Source organism: Octodon degus, unplaced genomic scaffold, assembly GCF_000260255.1.
Source record: "Octodon degus isolate 3935 unplaced genomic scaffold, OctDeg1.0 scaffold00095, whole genome shotgun sequence".
Taxonomy (NCBI): Eukaryota; Metazoa; Chordata; class Mammalia; order Rodentia; family Octodontidae; genus Octodon; species Octodon degus.
In genome coordinates this window covers 4,940,553-4,963,221 of record NW_004524671.1, presented here as the reverse complement: position 1 = coordinate 4,963,221, position 22,669 = coordinate 4,940,553, and the positions used below count along the sequence as shown (strand labels likewise).

Here is a 22,669-nt window from a genome sequence, read left to right as displayed (position 1 = left end):
CATTAACCATTGGTACTCCTATTTTGCAATTTTTTTCCTCTTTAAAATTAAAAAAAAATAAATTAAAAAGGGCTGGAGGATGTAGTTGAGTGTGAAGGCCCTCAGTCCCATTCCCAGTGCTATGAAGAAAAGGAGAACAGTTTACTTACAGCAATGCTTCTAGTAACTCACCCACAAAGTACCCCCTGTGCTCTTCATGGAAACACTGAAATCTGAGCTGTGTGTTAGTTTGTTGCCGGTCCTTGTGGGGCTAATTAGCTCAGAGGAGAGGGTGTTTTATCCTGATCTTTCTGAGGCAGATACTTTTTTTAGAGCATGTTTTTTCTAACCTTCCAGGGTTACTCCCTGTGCTAGTAGTAGCCCTAGTCTTCATCACTTGACAGATTAGAGCCTCCTCTCTGCCAGGCTTTCTGCAGCATCCTCCTCTCCATTTTCTGTTCTCTACACATGTGGGGTGCTGTTGTCTCACTTGCAGTGCTTCAGGTGCTGGCAGATGTCAGGCAGGGGTGCTTTCACACAGTCACAAGTGGGCACATCACTCACCCTCTGGCCTCATTTTTATCCTTCTAGGTTCAGCTTCCTGGTTCTCTTGAAGCGATGCCTTGGGTACAACTTGTTTGCCTCTGTAAGAACCCCTGTACATGGTTTGTGTTTCCCTGTGCTATTTGGGTTTGAGTTATCATTTGTCCTTAGAAGGACTTTGAGGACCTGGATCATTTCTATGCCTTATCTCTGAGCAGATACTTTTCAATGATAAAAATGAAGTTGAGATCACTAATCTTACAATAACTGCTTTAGGTCCTAATATAAATAAGGTTTGTAGAAGTCGTGTTCCTGCGATAAGATCTAAAGATGTGACCTTCCAGTTATGTAAAGCTCTTAAAGGCTGTTTAAGTACATCAAACATGCTGAGGAACCTGGAGCTAAATGGACTGCTTCTAAGAGAGAGAGATTTAACTGTTTTAACAAAGGTAAGCCTTCTTCTATGTGGCCTGCAAACATTTTGCATTATTTTGGAGGGGAACATTCAACAAATTTTTAACTGTTTTCTTCTATTAAGGGATTGAATAAATCGACTTCTTTGGTGCACCTGTCTCTTGCGAATTGCCCAATTGGAGATGGAGGTTTAGAAAGTGAGTTTAAATCCTACTTATTAATTCATCCCATCAGACCGGTCTCATATTTGCCTATGTGCCACGTTAATCACTGTCTTTTCCTGCCTTCAGCCTGTAGCTGGGCTGCTTCCTGTGGTCCATTCTCAGTTTTCATGAAAGCTGATCATACTGAATACTCTGATTTAGCTTTATTTCAGGTTATGTTAAGCCACATATCACACAAATATGTACTGTTTGATATTCTCTTGTTTTTTGCATGTGCTCGCTTTCTGAGGTGAAATGTTTATGGGATAGGCGATAGCAACATGTAAAGAGGAAAAAAATCATATTTAAATAAGTATGAGTAGTATACTTCTAATGCACTGTGGTATGTGCTAAGTTAGAAAATATATGTAGAGTATGATAGGTGCATATAAAAGTCCAGCAGACTCTGATGAGACAGTCGTAGTAGTGACGGGGTGACTGATTGGGGTCCTGAGTAATTGACATGTGCCCATCGTACAGAATCCTTGTCTGGAGGAATAAGGAAGCCTGCATTTTACTTAACAGAGTTTGAGGTCCTCTATCTTCTATTGCTTAGAATACGTATTTGTTCTAATAAAGCAGTATAGGATCTGATATAATTCTAAGTTTATAGCGAACACTTAAACTATTGATCTTTAAGATCCAGGTCTGTCTTTGAAAATGAGAAGAAAGTTATGCTCTTTAGGTTTTTCATTTTCAAATGTCTCCAAATATTTTACTATGGGAAGAGAATAAATTTGCAGTATTTTAAGTGTTCAATTTTAACCTCTAAATAGAATTAACTATTGTAAACTGAAATAGCACTTTTTTACTGCCATATTTTAGAGTACACCAATTGCTTGAGAAGTTAAAAATACAATAGTTAACTAGAGTAGATACAAGTGGATAACCAAGATTGGCTAGATTAAGTTTTTCATCATGTTGTATCTGTGTTTTTTTTCTTTTTAGTTATTTGTCAAGGAATAAAGAATTCTGTCACTCTTAAGACAGTCAACTTCACGGAGTGTAATCTGACATGGCAGGGAGCAGATCACATAGCCAAGATCTTAAAGGTGATTTCTGTGTTCACAGTTGTGAGAAATGATTACTGTAATGGAAGCACATTAATGTTTTCATGTGAGATGCCTTTTATTATGTCTTTGATTCATGTAGTACTTGCAATTTTAGTTTCACTAAAGAAATGTGACTACTGTTTGGGGTTCACTCATTTAGTTCAAGGTAAACCTTTTGAGAGTAGGCTTGAGCCACTGGTAATGCAAATGGATCTAATCACTTTTATCAGTCTTTTTACTAAAAATATTTTAAAGAGCCGCCCAGTGGGTCTGTCATGCATGTACCACTGGTCGTTCAGGCTGCTCAGCAGCAGAAAATAGAAATTACAGCCCATTGTGAATATGTTAAAGAATAATGCATTGTATTAGCTTTCTGTCCTTATAATAAAATGATTTTTATTTATGGTTTCAGTGCGTGGTCAGTGGGCTCCATTGCTTTGGGCCTGAGAAAAGGCCAAATTCATGGTGGGAGTGTCTGGTAGAGGAGGTCACTTGATTCATGGCATGCAGGAAGTAGAAAGGGGAAAATAGTAGAAGGGATGAGTACCAGATGTAGTTGCCAAGGTCATGTCACCATGACCTAGTTCATTCAACTAGGCTGTGTCCCCTACGTTTCTAGTACCCTCCAGTAACATCATCCAATTACAAATCCATTAATGGATTAATCCACTGATAAAATTAGAGCTATCATTATCCAGTCTTCTTCCCAGAGTCTTAACCTCTGAACACTTAAACATTTTGGGGAACATTTTAGGTCCAAACCATAACATTCCACCCAGGCATCTGAAGGCATGATGATGACGATCTCACACAGAATGCATTTAGTCCATCTCTAAGGTTTCCCCATATCCTAACCGTGCCAGGATTTCTGTAAAGTCCAAGTCTAAAGTCTTCTTAGCTATGTACCCCTGTAGAATTCAGAAAGCTGGTTATATACTTCTAACACTTGGCAGTGGGACAGGCACAGGGTACATATAGCCATTCCAGGTTGCATCCAACTTCAGCATCCAGAGCACATAGTAGTGTGCTGGGCATTCCAGCAGGCTGGGCCAGCTCTCTGTCTCTGTGTCTTTGCTGGTTGCAGCCCACATAGCCTTTCTTAGACTCGTGTTGCTTCCTGCCTGTAGCTTGGCTTGGCTGATGGTGTACATTACTAGTGTCAGCAGCTTCCTAGGGCCTCTGTTGGAGTTTCTGCTTCACTATCACAGCTTCACACAGCACTCTTTCCAGGGCTACTGTAGGGACACCAACACTGCTACACATTGCCTGACTTCTCAAGCCTTCCTTTTAAATTTCTGTGGAAGCTCCATTACCTTATAACTCCTCTACAAGCTCAAGCAGTAGCTGGGACTCCTTGTATCATAGCTGCAGTGGCTTCTGAGTACCAGGATGGCTCAGCATAGTAAATAAATCCTGGGAAACAACCTCTAGGTGGTTCTGTGCAAGCAAGTACCCCAGCACTCTTCTGCTAACTCCTGAGAGTCCTTCCAGGTATATTTCCTTTTGTTCCATGTATAGTATTTAGCTTATTTTAATGTCACTAATCTCTTCAGCATCATCATATGCATTTCTAGCTAAACTGCAAGTTTTCCACATCTTTCTGTTCTGCTTTTGCTTATGATTGTCACATTAAGTCTAGTTAAAGCATCCATCAGTACCCATGCTGTGGTCTGAATCTTACATTGCCTTGAAATTTCTTCTGCCAGATTAACTAGACCACAACCTTCAATTTATTCTGTAACAAAGGGTTTGGGAGATAGCTCAGTAGAATAAGCGCTTGCCTGGCAAGCACAAGGGCCTGAGTTCAATCCCTGGTTTTGCCAAAAAAAAAAAGAAGCTTATTCTCACACAAGGTGTCCATGTATAAACAAAAGGTAAACAAGTTCTCTGCCAGAATGTTGTAGCCCACTTCGCAATAGGGCCCTCATTCTGTGCAAAGCCCTATATGAGCCCAGCCTTTACTGTCCATTCCTGGTGGCAATCTGCTTGTTGCAACCCACACTAGAATTGTCTGTTAAGCTCTGCTTATAGCGTTTGGGGGCTTCTTGCAAGCTAGTTCCAAAGGGTGCTGAAGCACATAATCAAGTACATTCACAGCATTGCCCTACTCTCATTACCATTGTTCCTTGTTAGCTTTCTGTCCTGTGACAGAATACCTGAGAATAACAACTTGAAGGAGGTAGAGTATTTTGGCTGCTAGTTTTAGTCCATTGTCTGCTGGTTTTGTTACTTTGAACCAGAGGAAGAGCAAAACAGGTTGGTGGAAGTGGATAGAGGAAGCTGCTCACTTCTGGTGGCCAAGAAACAAAAGAATGAGAGTGGGGTGGGAACAGACAGAATAGGCCTTTCAAAGCCATACCCTCAATATCTTGTTCCCATCAGTCCCCACATCCCCCAATTCCACTCAACTATGAACCTGAGGGGTTCATCCCTCAGAAGCTCTGAACTCATTAATAGATAATCCTCACCAGTGGATAAGAGTCCTCCTGCCATTCTCCTTCCAAACACATCAGCTGGCAACCAAGCCAGTTCAACTGATACTTCTGTGTGTTTTTATTGAAAGTTATTGTGTATTTAGTATGTAATACATACTAAAACATGTATTACATTCTTCAGATTACCTACGTGACTCATCCTTTTTAACTGCTATAATGTATAATCAAATAAAAATCACTATGCTAACCTTTTCACAACTTGTAGTTTTTATAATTACTATATTTAGGCCTAAAATCACTTAATCTGATCTGAAGCTTTTTTTAATAGTTTGTATATATCAGAGGTAGACAAACTAGTTTGTGGGCTAAATATAGCTGGTGACCTATTTTTGTAAATGAAGTTGTTTTGAAACATGGTTGATTGGCCAGCTAAATAGCTCAGCAGATTAAAGTGCCTGCAAGCAGGCATAGGGACTGGGGGTTCAATCCCTGGACCTGCCATGCCAGCCCCACCCCCAGAGCGCACTGAGTTGGCAAATGAGACTAGTGTGGTGGCGCATGCCTGTAATCACAGCTCTTGGGAGGCTATAAACAGGTGGATCACTACGAGTCTGATCTAGTAGTGAGACCCTTAACAGCCTGTAGATCCTTCCTTAAAAAAAAAAAAAAAAAAAAGACGGTTGATTATTTACATGATAACTATGGTTACTTTTACCCCCATATAGGAAATTTGAGTACTTGTGAAAGAAGCTGTCTCACCCACAAAGCTTGAATGTTTACTTTTGGGCCTTTACAAAACAAATCCTCTCATCCTTAAGTAGATACTGTTCGAAAGCATGGATTATGCTGTTGATGATATAGGCTGAACTCCTAGCTCTCCTGTGTAACACCTTATGACCACCTTTAACCTCTATAAAATATGTATGTAGAAAACATACTCCACCCGTCATTCTGAGGGTTAGATAAGCTGCCTTGTCTAAAAGAGTGCCCAGCATATAATAGGCACTGTTTACTGTTAACTTCCTGTTGTTGCTTTTATGTAGTTATTCTTAGTAAAAAATATGCTTAATAATTTCCCTTTCAGACTGTCACAGGAGATTTGAGTGTTGTTTTTTAAGAATCTAATATTTTTTTTTTCTCTTAAAATCAGTATTTAGGGTTGGAGATGTAGCTGAGTGGTAACACAGATGCCCAGTATGCACAAGGCCATGAGTTAGCTACCTAACACTATAAAAAAAGAAAAGAAAAAAATTTAGTCAGTATGCCTACCAAAACTTTCTGAGTACAGTTTACTTACAATGTCTCTAAGACATACCTGTGGTTAAAAATCAAACCATTAGTGTCCAAATGTCAGAGTGGTCTTGTTTGTCTCTAGCCCTCTAAAGTTGGTGTGCATGCCCTAGAGAAAGCATGTGAAGTCCTTTAGGTCGGAGGAACAAAAAGACTGTATTTATTGGTGTATCATTTATATGGTGTATATTGTTTCTGCTAGACAACAAAATGACAGAATTTAGATGTTCGGCAGTGATAGAATTAAAAACTAGTAGTTCTTTAAACGTGGCAGATAAGGACAATTAAATTCTTAATAATTAAAAATTGCTTGAGTTATCAGTTTACCTAACTAACTCACAACAGATCATCCAGTGGCTAGAGTCGTACAACTAATCTGAACTAGAATGTGGATCACTGGACTAAACCTGAATCTTCTATTTAAGTGTGTGTGGGGGAGGGGCTAAGTAAAGAAAGCACTGACAGAATCAGCCATGTTTAGTTTTTGTGTATGTTCTTGCTGTCTTACTCAACTATCTTAATGTCTTGCCGCTGCCTCTGAAGTACCAGACGATGAGAAGGCACGAGGAGACCTGGGCCGAGAGCCTTCGCTATAGGAGGCCTGATCTCGACTGCATGGCTGGCTTGAGGCGCATCACACTGAACTGCAACACGCTCGTTGGAGACGTGGGTGCACGCGCTTTTGCGGACTCTCTCAATGAGGATTTGTGGCTTAGAGGTAAGGTAAATGCACTCCTAAGGCTGAAAATGGTAAAATTTAGAATATTACATATATTTAGCTCTTGGCACCAACATTGTAATGAGAATATTTTTTGAAGCCTTTCTTCCCTAACCTTTATTATAGTTTTAAAGTTTTATGAAAGTTACATACATTCTTCATAGAAAATACAAAGTAAACAAGCAGGCAGTATTGCCTGTAATCAAAATATTTAGATCATTTCTATTTTGGCACACCACAATTTTTATTTTCTTTTTGTAGATACAGTTGTACTCTTAAAAATTTCAAAATTAGGATTATTGTGTATTTACTGTTTTTTTTATCTTCTTTTTTGGCTTAATGATATATGCTTAATGAGGATATAGCACACCATTATATTGATGCATAGTAGTTTAATTCTCAGCTGTGTGATGTTTAGACAGTTGGTTCCTTCCCCCTATTATAAATGACTTTACAATAAAGTCGACAACTTGTGTGTGTATGTTTCTGTACTTAGGAGTGTACTTCTATAGGAAGCTACTTGCATGGCTGAGGCAGGAGGAGCACAAGTACAGGAATAGCCTGGGCTGTTTAAGGAGACTATCTCAAAATAAAATATAGCGCTGAGGGGGTAGCTCGGTAAAGAGTGCTTGTCTAGCGTACAAGAGGCCCTTGGTCCATCCCTACTACCATAGAAATCTTTAAACTTTAGAAATGTAGGAAACACTCCCGCCGCCATTCAAATTCCGTAACTTCATTCACAGACTATGTCATGAGCATGTTAAATCAATAAACCAGTCTGCCACAGAATATTAACTATTCAGTGTTCCATTATGTTACTGTACCTTAGTAAATTTAGGGTATTCATCCCCTTTAGATCCATAGCTACTTCTAGTCTTTTACTGTTACAAACAGGACTTTGCTACACATCCTGTTCATAATTCTGATTAGTTCTTTTGGGTATATTCTTAGGTGGGTTGCTGGATTAAGAGTGTGCATATTTTAGGGCTGAGGATATGCAAGCCCATGAGTTTGATCTCTAGCACTGCAAATAGAGAGGCAAAGTAGGAACATTTAAAGCCTTTTGTTAGATGATTTTGGCATAATTGATAGACACATTTCATTGTTGCAGTTTGTCATTTTTTAATGAGAATTATTGGCTAGTGAGAATTGTTGGCTCTTTTTATCATTTGGCTGGTTAAATAATTACATTCTATTTCTGTGTGTCACAAGGTGTCTTAGCAAGTTTGTTGTGGGCTATTAAAGCACTATCAAAGAATAATGCTAGAGATTGGGTGCTTAAACAAGAGGCATTTATTTCTCACTAGAGCCTGGGAAGTCCAAGATGAAGGCACTGTCAAATCTGGTGTCTGGTGCCGATACTCTTCCTGGTTTTTATCTAATATGACCAAGAAAGAGACAGGCAGACACATGCACGTGCACACATATATACGCACACACTGGGGACTAGGTTTCATTATGTAAATATTTAGGGAATACACACATGCATTACACAATATGGGTTATGAATGACTTCTTTATCCTTGATAGTATGTTTTACTAAAAAGCTCTGATGTTTACTTCTGAGGGAAACATCTTTATACCTATGCTTTTGTAATGATTCTTTTGGATTTAAATGAGTAGTTCAACCTTAGTATTCATGAATATTCTGTTCTTTACCTTTTAGTGAGAGAATTGTGGATCATTGTTCTTTTGGATAGGTCACATTTTGGGGGGGGAGGATTTGGTTGCTTGGTTGGTTGGCTTTTGTGAATCTTGGATTCAGTCTGGGGCCATTCCACCACTGAACTGGATCACCAGCTTTTATTTATCTTTATTTTTGAGACTGGGTATTGCAGAGTTATCTAGGCTGCCTCAAAATTGCAGACCTCCTGCCTCAGCCTCTTGAGTGGCTGGGATAACAGGTGTTCCGGCACACCCAGCTTTCATTTAATAAATTCTTTTTGTCTCCTTAAACTTTTTTGTCATTTTTATCTTGAAACTGACAGCTGTTACATTCCTTTTAAATATATTTTTGAGATTTATTTGAAATGAAATTCTAATGCTCAAGGAATATATTATAATTTATAGTATAATTAATATATAGTTATATATTATATAAATAACATATATTATAATTTCTGAGCTCCATTAAGTATTTATTTGCCTGTGGCTTTTGTGTTGCCCCTAACATCTTTACTATTTGTAAGCTGACGGTCATTCTGTAATTGTTTTTTCTCATAGATTGTGTAGTTATTTGTGTACCCTGATTGTAAGATATATTAGGTGGTTTATTGGTGCTAAAGGGAAAATATTCATAGCACATTCAAGAAACAGAGTTGGGGGCTTTTGTCCTCCAGATTGTGTGTTTGTGCATGGAATTCTGCTTGTTTTCAACACTGAAGATTAAAAGTTCGCCATCATTAGTCTTGCTCAAGAATCTCCCAGGCATGAATGAGAGTTCTCTGTATATTGTTAAATCTGTTTAGAGTTGGCAAGTGACTCACTATCTTTCATCAAAAGCACTTGACCTGCAGCAGTGCGGCCTCACCAATGACGGAGCCCAGGCTTTACTAGAGGCTTTGGAGACCAACAGGACTCTGGTGGTTCTCGATATAAGGAAAAATCCACTCGTTGGTATGTAACCACTTGTTTTTCACTGATTAACAAGTAGCAGAACAAAAAAAATTTGTTCAAGTATTAACAATTTTCTAACCTTTATATATTTACTTTCCTCATTTTCTCATTTTGTAATTCTTTATGTTTTTAGCAGGTAACTTTTATTGATTAAAATAAGTTGTAACTTTTTCTTGGCTGCTACTCTGAATAGAGGTAATTTCTGATAATGAATATTTCAACTAAGAAAGAACATTATTTCCTTTTTTGTGAAAGCTCTGAATTTTTGGAAAAGCATTTTACTCATTTGCTCATTTGACAAGTACATTTTGAATACGTCTGTATGCCAAGCTCTAGTTCAGGCCGCAGTACAGGTGGTAATGAGCTAACTAGACAGTCTTGCCCATGAAGCTTACATGCTCCTGAGGAAATTCAAATGTAAATGAGTAAACGGTAAGTAATGTGACTTTAAGTAGTGAAAAGTGCAAAGTACCCTAGGGTAAGACAGATGAGACAGGTGAGACTGTATTAGACAGGATTGTTGGAAACGTTTTCACTGGAAGAAGTGACATTTAAGCAAGAGACCTCAGTGAGGAGAGGATCAAATCATGAAAGTTCTGGGGAAAGTACTTTCCAGGACAAGGCAACAGTGCACACGTAGGCACATGCATGTGGCAGGGCGGGTGGAGTGTTTAAGGGAACTTGGGGAGCCCAACACAGTTGACCCCAAGGGAGGGAGAACCTAGTACAAGGTCCAACAACTAGCCAAGGGTCTGGTACTGTATGGTTCTGAAGGCCAGCCTAGGGAATTGCACTGTGCTGTGAGCCATAGAAAAGATGATCTGGGTGTTGTTTCCATCAGATGACCCTAGAGTGGAGAATGGGCCTCTAGGCAAGGGTATTAGGGAAACTGAGAGACCAGAGAGGAGCCCATCACGCAAGGCAAGCAAATGGTGCTGCGGCTAGGCAGAAGATGGAAGATGGGACATGGTGAAAAGTGGCTCAAAAGAGGACACAGGAAGATTGTGCAGTCCATTTGGAATGGATATGAAGGAAAGAGGAATTCTAAAAACGTCCTGGATTTGTTTATACACAATGGGGCTGTGCCATTTGCTGGGAAAAGGTGGCTGGGAGAGGAGGCACTTGGAGGATTTATCATGACCTTTATTTGACTGTATTAGATGTCCAAAGCCACTTTATATTTGATCTCTGCTGCCGCCGAAGTAGTGGCCACTGGAGGTAATATGCAGAATAACAAACGTTTCATCTCGTTTTTGAGGAAAGAAGTTAGAATACTCACCAGGGAAAATAAATGTATAATTAAATAATGTGGGCATAATATTTTATGGAGAAAATAATTAGTTGGCTCATTTTAAATAGGTATCCACTCACTGGAATACAGTTACTATAATTTCAACTTTCATTTTACTTTAGATCATTCTATGATGAAAGCAGTTATCAAAAAAGTTCTCCAGAATGGAAGGAGTGCTAAGTCAGAGGTATATCATGTTTTAGTCCTCTAGAAAGAATTTCTTTTCTTCTGTTGTGTATAATTGACAAAATCATGTACTTAAGTTACACAGCATCATGTTTTGAGATACTTGTATGTATGCTATGCAATGGTAAATACTGTCCACCTAGTGAACATATCCACCTCATATGCTTATAGCAATTCTTAGTTTCCTCTGCTTAGAAATAGTTTATAATAGCACAAATCATAAAATACTCTTAAACTGAACAGATGTGCTCAGCATCTGACTACCAGGAACAGATTTAAGACAGTTGATTTTAGATTTTTTTTTTTTTTAGGTAGGGTCCCACTATGTAGTTCAGGCCGGCCTTGAGTTCACAGTGATCCTGTCTCAGCCTACTGAGTGGTGGAATTACAGATTTGCACTACCATGCCCAGCCTAGATGATTTCTTGGTATCTCTATACATTAATGCACTTTTGAAAATAAAAATTGTCAGTGCCATATTTGCTGCTTTGTAAACTACTTCAACAGATTGTACTATACACCTATTCCAGGCATTTTTTTGCTATCTTGAATTTTTAGTCAAATAAATTGAGGTCCCAGAAAAGCAAATTGAAAAGCTGTTATACTGTCTTACTATTGCCAGTTAAGTTCAAACTCTTATGTATTACCTGTATCTCTCTTCTAGTACCAGTGGATAACTTCTCCATCTTTGAAGGAATCATCTAAAACTGCTAAACAGAAAAAGAAAACTATAATTCTAGGAAATAGTCGAAAAGGAAAAGCTACTATTAGAATTGGTAACAATCTCTGACTTGTCTTTTTAATGCTGCTGAACTGTATACCTGTCATGGATTCTAGTATGTTAAAATCTTTTCTCCTTGGCAGTAACATCTGGCTTTTGTGTGTGTTTTTTGGTACTGGGAACTGAACTCAGGACCTTGCACTTGCCAAGCAGATGCTTGAGCCACTGAGCTATATCCCTTGCTCCCAAACATCTGGTATTGACTGGACTGCATGCATGTTGTAAGATATAATTGTTCTGATACAGCTTATGAGAATTTAAAGAATGTAGAAATAGTAAATGAGTCATTGGAGAATGAATCTTGGTATTTCCATTTTTTAAATTAACTATTTTTTCATAAGGTGTTCATCATTTTGAATGTTTCCTGGTTGATGATTACTTCTCATACTTTTGCAGTTGAAATTTGCAGTGTCTTTTAGTCATAGTTTTAGCTGTGTTTTGATTGATTTTTTCCCCCTTCCTAGTGGTAGGGTTTGATGCAGGGCCTCACAATTGTGAGGCAAGTGTTCTACCATTAAGCTACACCCATAGCCTGACAATTTTTCTTAAATGCATAACACTTTTCCTAAAGTTATAGGAAGCAAAATTTATTTCCAGTTCCATTTTCCCCCTTTTCATTCTTCCTTGCAAATTTTTAACCAAAATTATTGGATAAGATGACACCTTGCTCTTTCAATGACGGAAAAATCTTTAAAATCCACATAATCCTTACAAAACAAGACTGCAAGCTGGCGTGGTGGTGCATGTCTGTAATTCTAGCACTCAGGAGGCTGAGGCATGAGGATCATTGTGAGTTCAAGACCAGCTTGGGCTACAAAGTGAGCTCAAGGCCAGCCTGAACTGCATAGCGAGGCTCTATCTCAAACAACTTTTTATTAACCCTAGATGGAACGTTTTAGAAATTAGTTTCTAAATATTTGTTATTGCATGTATTTAATCTTCAAGATAATAGTTAATCTAGAGTTTAAAACTGTGGAATTTGTGACCAACAATATTGGGGGAAAGTCTTTTAACACTAGTAATATAAATTTCGAATTCTCTGAATGCTTGGTACACTTTACACTAATACACACTAATTTTTATATTGTTTATAAAGAGTCCTAGTCTTTACCCGTGAGAACACTTATGTTTATCACAAATAACCTCTTTGGGCAGTAAAATGAGTGATAGTGGAATAAATTAATCCAAATCTAATATGAAAGTGACAATTTCTTCTAACTTTGAATTTTGAAAGAGTAAAACCATAAAGACTAGAAGACACAAAATAATCTTTAGCGTGTTTATAATCTGCCAACTTTTCAAGAAAAAGTTTATGATGACTTTATATGTCAGATGCTTCAAAATCACTGAACAGTTAATGACAATCTTGTATTTGGATGCTATCTGCATTTTAAAAAGGTAATTTGACTTAGTAGCACTGACCTGTATACATAAACTGCTTAACATGAAAATTTTTATTTTGTGTGTATTTTATTGCAACTTTAGAAAAATACATTGTTTGATGATTTTTGTTTAAATTTTATAAAGGTAGTGATTAATGTAACATTGGAAAAAAAACAAAACTAATGTAACATTGGAAATAAACATAGGAGTCACCTTAGTTCCACTGTCCTGTCAGATTATACTTGTTTTCTTTCTCTGCCTGTGGTTTAAATCATAATCTCACATACCTTAAATATAATTCTTTTTAAATTCATACTGAGTTAAGAATTTATATGTTTTAGTTACACATTTTAATGCATTCACATGGATTCTTTGGTTCATGGATCAATATTTTGAACTAGTGAAAAATTGGAAAAAAATTAAATTATTTTTAAATCTTTGCAAACACTTCCTCATAAATATACTTTCTTGATTTTAATTAAAAGGTGTGATTTTGGCTCACCAGTAACTATCAACTTATTAAATAGTAACTGTGTACTGACTGAATTGAGGAAAGCATAGGCTATGTCTACCAATTTGTATTTCAGAACAGTGATATTTTATTAATTGATTTTGTAATATACACATTCAAATTCATATCACTGTTCACATCATGAGCGTTCACATCATGTGTTAAACTTCTTTAAAGGTATTCCATTTCAGTAGAAATTCTATAATTTTAGTAGCTGATCTGTAAAGAAAATGGAAATGAAGTTTGCAAGCTCACTGAACAATTTTTAAAATAATAGTTTTTAAGATAAAATTTTTAAAAAATTAATAATTTTAATTTTACAAATAATAATATTTCTTGGACTTTTTTATTTTGGATTTGCATCAGTTATTTGGAGACATAGAGGTAAGCCAAATCAGTATGTTGGCTGTTATGGTTAGATGTCATCGAGAACAGGGTTTGGATATTTTGTGTAAATCATGTCATGTTCATACTAGTAATGGGTGCAGAAAAAAGATAGAAACCTTCATTAGATTAGTTTTCATCTCAATATGTTTAATTATTTTTGTTTCAATTAAAGGTGTTTATATTTTCTGAAAATATATGCACTCAAATATTTTTTGTATGAAGACTTAAAAGTTGAATAGCACAAGATGAGCAGAGGTCATACATATCTTAAGAGACATGTAAATATATCCAGAGAGATTGCATAGGAACGTGAGTTTGTTGTCACCACATTGTAGTTTAGATACTGTCCTAATTTGCCAGAGTAGATCTTGTATAAATAGGAAAGATAAGTATAACCACTTAGTTAAATCTATATTCAGTAATATTAATGACTGAAATGCAAGTTCTAATAAAATGGGGTTTTTTTTTGTTTTTTTTTAATTGTGGTACCGGGGCTTGAACTCAGGACCTTGCCCTTGCCAGACAAGCGCTTGTTCTACTGAGCTATCTCCCTGGCCATAATATGGTTTGAAAATATTGCATTTAAGTTACTTGTTTGTGTTTAAAAAAAAACCACAACACAGGGTCTCGGTCATAAAACTCCTTTTATCCAGTAGGTTTTACTTGTTTTGTTTGCATTTTTCTATAAAGTCAAATGAGCACCTAAGGTCAACAGGCCTAGCTGGTAACATTGACCTTATCTACCATCTAGCCACTTTCAGTATTTTAATAGTTTTCACATAGTAAAGTTATTGTTGAGATTTTTGTTCTGATTCAGTTCTGTTAACAGAAGTCGTAGATATATGTGGATATATCTGCCTTGGAGATTTGGTAACATGTTCTTAGATTCAGTGAACTGAGTATTTCTGTGCATGATGTATAATCTTTCCTTCATTCAAATATAATTTTATTTATTTTTGCATGTTCTGTACATGTGATGCAGTCAAATTTACATTTTAGTTAAAATGATAACTTGTATTGTAAAAATGTTTTCCTGATCTGTTTACAAATGGATCTTGTTTTAATGGCCTAATTTCATTGTCATTTGTGTTCTTTTAAGAGTGTACACATTGTAATCTGTGTACCTGTAGTGTATCTTGATTTTTTGCTCCCACCACTTGCCCCAACATAGGATTGGCCACCAAGAAACCCATGGGTAGCGGAAGAAAACACACACCTGGTAAAGAAAGCTATGCTCCTGAAGCTCTCCCTCCTGGGGTTTCTGGTTTCTTGCCCTGGCGTACTGCAGAGCGTGCGAGGAGAAGCAGGTAGGATATTTTAGTCATCCAGTTACTTTATTTTCAAACTTGTATTATATAGAAGTTTCCTGATTGTTTCTATAAGGCAGAAAAAAACTCAAGGCTTCTGCCTAAAGAACCCTTTAAGGGGGGGAAGAAAAGAGAAATAATAGGAGCTTCAAGTAACCTCCTTAATGTCACAGAAGTTGTAACTTTGGGAGACAACAGGAAACTTGAAAGCATTTTCAGTTGCCCAGGTAAGCAAAGATTTTAGTGAAAGGTGTATAGTTGGGCTGAGCCTATAGGATGGAAGTAGGAATTTTCATATAGGAATGAAGACAGGGACATTATATAAACATGGGAAATAGCTTAGTGTAAGTTGGGTAAGAGATATGCATTAACGTAAGTCAGCTTGCCTACTTCTCATTTTCATGAATCATATTTAGTGAACCAAATGACTACTTTTAGCTCATTACCCACAGTATAGCTGTACAAGGAAATTTTCATCAAAGGAGTTCTGTTTTTGTTTTTTTTTTTAATTGTTGAACTGTAATTTTTGGCTTGTTGATTAAACAGACTACTATAGTTTTTTTATTGACTGATTTGGGATTATTCAAGAAATTGAAGATTAACAGTTGCTTAAGAAAATAATTGATTTTAATTTTTTGCCATAATAGAACCTTCTGAACTCTCATTTTGATGGCATTTCTTTACATAGTTCTATATGGATCATGTACATAATACTAGTAAGTGTTAATTGGTGGTATATTGACATTGAAATATGACTTAATTTGTTGATATCTCTTTAGGGGTTTTCCATTAATCAAAACTCGAGATATACCTAATCAGCTGCAGGTATGTGTTTATTGTACTTACAAGATGTAGAAAGTTGGAACAGAAAAGATGGAGAGTCATTTTCTATGCTATTTATTTATCTGTCTATTATACTTGTTTGAGACAAGTTCTTACTATGTAGTTCGGGCTGGCCTTGAACTCAGTAGGTGGCCCTGGTTGGCCTTGACTCACAGCAATCCCGTCTCAGCCTCCCTAATGCTGGGATTACAGGTGTACTCCTCTTTACCTGGCATTCTTTGCTTTTTAAGCTGGGTAGAGCAGGTTGCTCTCAGTGCTAGCCTGTAGACATGTGGATATGGTTGTACCGGAGGCCTAATGCTTTCACTTATATGTCCCAAACCAGCAGCTCAGTCAACGAAGGTCACCTGGGGGAGGAGCGGGGAATTGAAGAGGGGACAAAGGACAGGAGACACGAGAAACGGAGACAAGACAGGATTCTGATCAAGTCTCAATTTATTCAGGGGAGGTGCTGGGCATATATAGCGGAGGCATAGGGAAATGACATCGGCGCATAAAAGGCGCAAGTAACTAGGCAACCGGGCTATGACAGGAAGTCCAACCTCTGGGGCATAGCAGGAGACTTATGGGAAATGGGAGGGGTAAGAACTAGGAACCTAGCTCATCAGAGGTAGGGGAGGAAGAACCCGGAAACCCACTTGCAATAGGATTGGAGGCCTGGAGTTACTGTACCTCCAACACCTATACACAAGAGAGTATTTTCCAGTCCACACATCAGCTGTTGCCCAGAAAAATGAATTTGACCATTTTTGTCCTGGCACATGGAGCTAGCTGCCTGGGTCACACTCAGAAACTCCCCAAGTTTTCAGGAATGCTGTTTTTGGTATTTCTATGTATATGTAAATTCCAGATTCTAGTGCCAGAACAAAGCAACAAATGCCAGAGCCTGTTTTCCTGTTTTTTCAGAGCCTTTCTTTTCTTTCCCAGAATACACACACTCTAGTCCTCTACCCCTAGACTTCGAGCAGCTCACCCTGGCAGTATGAGGTCTCCCCAGCCAACCTGGGAGGCTTGGGTCCTCTCATGCAGACAACACTGCCAGGACCAGTGAGGAGCGCTGTGGTCAGTGCTGAGGGTTTTCATACACCGCAGTGTGTCCTGCTTGTGGTAGAAATCACACCAGTGACTTGTTCTTTATAGTTGCAGAAAGCCAGTGCTTTTTGTTTTGATCTGTAGATTTGTTTTTTTAATGAGAGTATCACCAAAGTTATAATCCCAGCAGTCCAGAGGGTGAGGCAAGAGGATCCCTGCTAGTTGAAGGCCAGCAACAAAGTGAACTGAAGACCAGACTGAACTGCATAGTGAAACTCTGTCTCAAAAAGACAAAATAATATAATAATAATAATGAAATGGTAATAAAGAAGCACATGTGTTAATATCACATTTAAAGAAAATACCATTCTAGTTTAGTTTACCACCACCATCACCCCCGTGGTACTGGGGATTGAATCCTGAGCCTTCATACTAAGCTACATCTTCATCACTTTTTAAAAGATTTTGAGATGAACCTCTTATAAGTCACTAAATTGGCCTTCACTGGGTTCAAACTTGCCATCCTTCTACTTTAGCTTTCCTGAGTGCTGGGATTACCAGTATGTAGCACTGTACCTGGTTTATTCTTAATTTTTAATTATCAGTCCCTACTAATGGATTTTCATCCTAAAAATCATACTTCTAGACCTCTTGTGTCTAATACTGAAGAATACATTTATCTTATGCACTATGAAATTTACTCGAGAAAGAAAATGTTCTGACTTCTCACTTCATTTATATGAGATAAATTTAATAAATTAATGGACCATTCGAAATACACCTGTACATGTGTATGCCAGAATTCTATACAGTAACAGCAAGAATAAGTGGTGTTTTGCTATGTTTTTTAGGCTAAGCACTAGTAAAAGACATGCTTAAGATTTATTATTTCAGAAAGAGCACTTTGAGTAGCTGTCCTGTAATATGTGATGGTTGGTTTCTGTCACTGCTTACACAATCTTGTCCTTAAGTCATCAGGTTTTCCTGTCACTGTAACACTAGAGAGTCCTTCATCCTCAGAATGTGAAGAGATAGATGATTCCTCAGAAAGTGTCCATGAAATACCAGAGAAAGCCAGTGTAAAGCATGAAGCATTGCAGGTACAAAACTGTCACTCAAGTCATAGGGAAGATGATTCCAAGCCATGGTGGGTACTTGGTGGATAAATGACTGTGAGAGGACCCTAATGGCTTGCTTGGGAATCTGACTGTTCCTCTCCTAATTCCTGTCCTCTTAAATGGTGCTATCTTAAAACAAGATGAGAAATAGATGTGTGAACTCTATGAAATAAAAATCAAAATGTCACCGAAAAGATAGCTTTCTTTGCTCAGAACCATGGGGTGTTAGAAGAACCTTAATGATTGTGAAACGGACATGAGGAGTGAGTCTGCTGTAGTCACCTGATTCAGTTTGCCTTTTTTGTAGACTAGGAAATGGACAGTTCTAGCAACCTTTCTTATTACGTAAGAGGAAGACAGCTTCATTTTTTATAAAAGTGAAATTGGAAAAAAAGGTTTTCATGTGGTATTTTCTTTTTATTTACTTATTTTTTTAATTAATTTTATTGAAAAAAATTGCAATGAGACAGTTTCAAAACAGATTGGTAGGAGGGTTACATCAATTAATACATTGCATATTGTTGTCTTTGTAGTAGTCATTCATAGCTCAAGATGCCGACATGGTATCTTGTCCAAACACTGTTAGTACAAATCTTTCTTACTGAATTAAGAGAAAGTGGCTAGATATCTAGTCTAACCATTTTGTATAGATAGATACAGAATTGTCCTTCATTTATATCTCCTTTCTATGTTTAGTTTTGTCAGAGATGGGTATTTCATTGCCATCCAAATATTGTAGGTGCATGAACTCAGCAAAATATTCCAATATAGTCTGGTAGTCCACAACAATAGTGGGTTATCCACAGGACTCGCAGTGTCTGAATCCGTTGACTTGAGCCTTCCACAGCTCTGCATATTAACATGGCTTTACTTTTCATACCTCATTTCTATACTTTTCTGCTGGATGGATAAGACCAAGATAAAGCAAGATCTTTATAACAAGGAATGGAACTTTTGTATCTGATAAGGTCAGTTAAGTACCCTCAGGATTTATCCTGTAACCCTGTACTGCAGTTTGTAGATCCTTTGTCAGTGTCAGCCACATGGATGAGTCACAGCCACTGCTTGACCAATTTTCTCTCTGTGAGAGCCTGAGAGAATGTTTTCTCTCCATGTGATTCTCTTTAGGCATACACTACTTCATCAATCACATTCCTCTGTGGCCCCATAATCTCCTTGATCAGAACATCTGGGACACAACTGAGGTACATGACATTACAGTATAGGTTCTCCTATATCCTGAGTCCTCACTGACCTTGAAGGGCTAGTGCCAAAATGTTGACTGTCCTTGCAGCCCTTCTTTTTCTCTAATTTTTGGTCTGCAAACTTAGGTTGTTAACCCTCCAGAAGAGAAGCTTATTATTACCCTACAACATATGCAGTTGGGTTTAACCTTACTGTCTGTCTGAGTATCAAACATCTTAGGCATAAGATGGAACATGTATTTTTATTCAGATATTGATATGTTAAACTTTTAAGTCTAAGAAAAATGAAAAAAGAATTAAAAAATAAAATATTTTAAAAATATGAATAAAGTTACATGTTTTTACACAAAAATTTAGAAATCTAATCATATACATCATAGTAGCAGCACAGTCCTGTGACATTTTTTTTCCTTTTCTCTTTTTTTCATTTATTACCCTTTAAAAAAAAAAAAACATTTACTTGAGATACAATCTGGCCATAATTGGTATGTCATGACAAGCAGTACATATTTAGAAGACCAAACTGACAGGCGTTTCAAGCCTGATGCCACTACTACACATTGCTATCTTCATTTCAGTCGCTCAGTTCACAGGTATCAGCATACATAGTCAAGGTAAGAATCCCACAAAGTAACTGCTAGTTTCGACAATCTGCTGATAGTTCTCAGGATAATTGCCTTACCTAGCTTGTGCGTATAATTTGTATGGCTTTGCCCCTGTCATGTTCCCTAATTTTTCTTCTTACCCTCTTTTCATTGTCTAATCCTCAAGTTCTTGCTGTCAATTGTGTTACACCTTTCTATTTGTATTTCTTCTTTTGAGATCTTATACTAGGGAGACTATAGGGTATTTACACATGTAGGTCTGGTTTATTTTGCTTATGAGTATATCTTTAAGTGGCATCCACTTAAATAGGAAGGCTTCAAGTTTATCGTTCTTTATAGCTGAGTAATACTCCATTGTATAAAAATACATCTTTTTCATCCATTTCTCAAGTGATGGCCATCTTGACTGTTTCCAAGATTCGGCTAACACAAATTGTGCTGCTATACACATAAGTATACAAATAGCACTATGATATGACGTTTTCAGTTCCTCTGGGAAAATTCCCAGTAGGGGGTTTGAGTGGGATTTCCAGTCCTAGTTTTTTAAGGAGTCTCCACACTGATTTCCGTAATGGTTGCACCAGTCTACATTCCCACCAGCAATGGAGAAGGGTTCCTTTTTCCCCACAGCCTCTCCAACATTTGTTCTTAGTTGATTTGTTTAAGATAGCCATTCTTTCTGGGGTGAGATGGTATCTCAGTGTTGTTTTAATTTGCATTTCATGGATAGCTAATGATGTGGAGCATTTTTTCATATATTTATTTGCTTCTTTAATTTCAACCTCTGAGAAGTGTGTATTCATCTCAGGTGCCCATTTCTTGTTGGGTCTTTAAATTTTGGAGCGCTAATGTTTTTTAGTTCTTTATAAATTCTAGAAAGCAGACCTTTGTCTGAGTGCTTATTAAGATTTTTTCCATATTTGTGGGTTATCTCTTCACTTGGTTGGTAATTTCTTTTGACATGAGAAAACTTCTCAATAAGAGGAGGTTCCAGTTGTTAATTCTTTCAAGTGTTAACCATGCGATTTGATTTGTGTTCATGAACCCTTTGCCTACCCCTATGTCTTCAAGAGTTCCTCCTACTTTCTCTTCTGGGAGATTGAATATTTCTGTTTTAATGTTTGCATCTTTAATCCATTTTGAGTTTAGCTTAGTGTATGGTGATAGACCTGGGTCAAGTTTTAGTTTTCAGCATGTGGAGAGCCAGTTTTTCCAGCACCATTTGTTAAAGAGGCTATCTTTCTTCCAGTGAGTATGTTTGGCCCCTTTTCAAAGATCAGGTAGCTGAGTGTGTTTGTAGAGGTTTCTGCATCTTCTAATCTGTTCCATTTATCTTCAGGTCTGTTTTGTTGCCAGTACCATGCTGATTTTATCACGGCTTTGTGGTATAATTTCAAGTCAGGAATTGTAATGCCTCCTGCCTTGTCTTTGTTGCCCAGGATTGCTTTTGCTACTCTAGGTCTTTTCTGGTTCCAGATAAATTTTAGGAATGATTTCTCAACCTCTGTGAGGTATGTTGGTGGTAGTTTGATAGGGATTGCATTAAATCTGTACAGCAATTTTGGGAGTATGGCCATCTTCACAGTGTTGGTTCTTCCTATCCAGAAGCAGGGAATATCTATTTTCTGAAATCCTCTACGATCTCTTTTTTTCAGAGTACTGTAATTTTCTTTGAAAAGATCTTTGACTTCTTTAGTTAGATTAATTCCAAGGTATTTCCTTTTCTGTGGTGCTATTGTACAAGGTATTGTTTCTCTAATTTCCCTCTCAGTGTGTTTGTTATCTGTGTAGAGGAATGTTATTGACTTTTAGGTATTGACTTTGTATTCTGCTATGCTACTGAATTTATGTATCAATTCTAGTACCTTCTTGGTGGAGTTTTTTGAGAAAGTATCATGCCATCTGCAGATAATGATAATTTAACTTCTTCTTTAGCTGTTCTTATTCCTTTTATTTCTTTCTCTTGTCTAATGGCTGTAGCTAATGATTCCAGAACTATATTGAATAGGAGTGGTGACAGAGAACATCCTTGTCTTGTACCAGATCTGAGAGTAAAAGATTTCAGTTTTTTCTCATTTAGAATTATATTATCCGTTGGGTTGTCATTCACAACTTTTACCAGATTGAAGTAGCAGTCATCTATTCCAATTTTCTGTAAGACTTTGAACATGAATAAGTGTTGGACTTTGGCATTTTCTGCATCAATTGAGATGATCATGTGGTTTTACATTTTGCGCTATTGATGTAGTGTATTACATTTATAGATTTTTGAATATTAAACCATCGTTGCATCCCTGGTATGAATCCTTCCTGGTCATGGTGTATGACCTTCTTGATGATTTGCTATATTCTATTTCCTAGGATTTTATTGAGGATTTTTGCATCTATGTTTATGAGGGAGAGAGGCCTGTAGGTCTCTTTTTTAGTTGGGTCTTTCCCTGGTTCTGGTATCAGTATAATACTTGCCTCCAGGAATGATTTTGGGAGGATTGCTTCCTTTTTTATTTCATTGAAGATTTTGAGGCATATAGGGATTATATTGTCTGTAAGTTTCTTGTAGAATTACACTGTGAATCCATCAGGACCTGGACTTTTCTTTATTGGTAGGTAGCTTTTTTATTAATTTTATATTTCATTGGTTGTTATTGGGTTATTGAGAGTTGTTGTATCTTCTTGATTCAGTTTTGGTAATTTGTTTCTTTCTAGCAATCTGTCCATTTCTTCTGTGTCTTCTGTTCTGTGAGAGTAAAAGTTCTCAAAGTAGCTATTGA

At 37.3% G+C, this 22,669-nt stretch overlaps 1 protein-coding gene across 1 annotated transcript in view; it reads left to right on the top strand.

Annotated features, from left to right (window-relative positions):
* Cep78 (centrosomal protein 78) overlaps positions 1-22,669 on the top strand; it is a gene marked incomplete at its 3' end in the record, with an annotated part of 49,633 nt that overhangs the window by 5,327 nt on the left and 21,637 nt on the right. The window contains exons 2-11 of the mRNA XM_012516200.2: positions 799-971; positions 1,061-1,133; positions 2,088-2,191; positions 6,460-6,634; positions 9,137-9,250; positions 10,664-10,728; positions 11,391-11,502; positions 14,960-15,095; positions 15,875-15,920; positions 17,942-18,070. Of these exons, the coding sequence (XP_012371654.1) occupies positions 799-971; positions 1,061-1,133; positions 2,088-2,191; positions 6,460-6,634; positions 9,137-9,250; positions 10,664-10,728; positions 11,391-11,502; positions 14,960-15,095; positions 15,875-15,920; positions 17,942-18,070 (1,127 nt within the window). The remainder of the gene's footprint in view (positions 1-798; positions 972-1,060; positions 1,134-2,087; positions 2,192-6,459; positions 6,635-9,136; positions 9,251-10,663; positions 10,729-11,390; positions 11,503-14,959; positions 15,096-15,874; positions 15,921-17,941; positions 18,071-22,669) is intronic.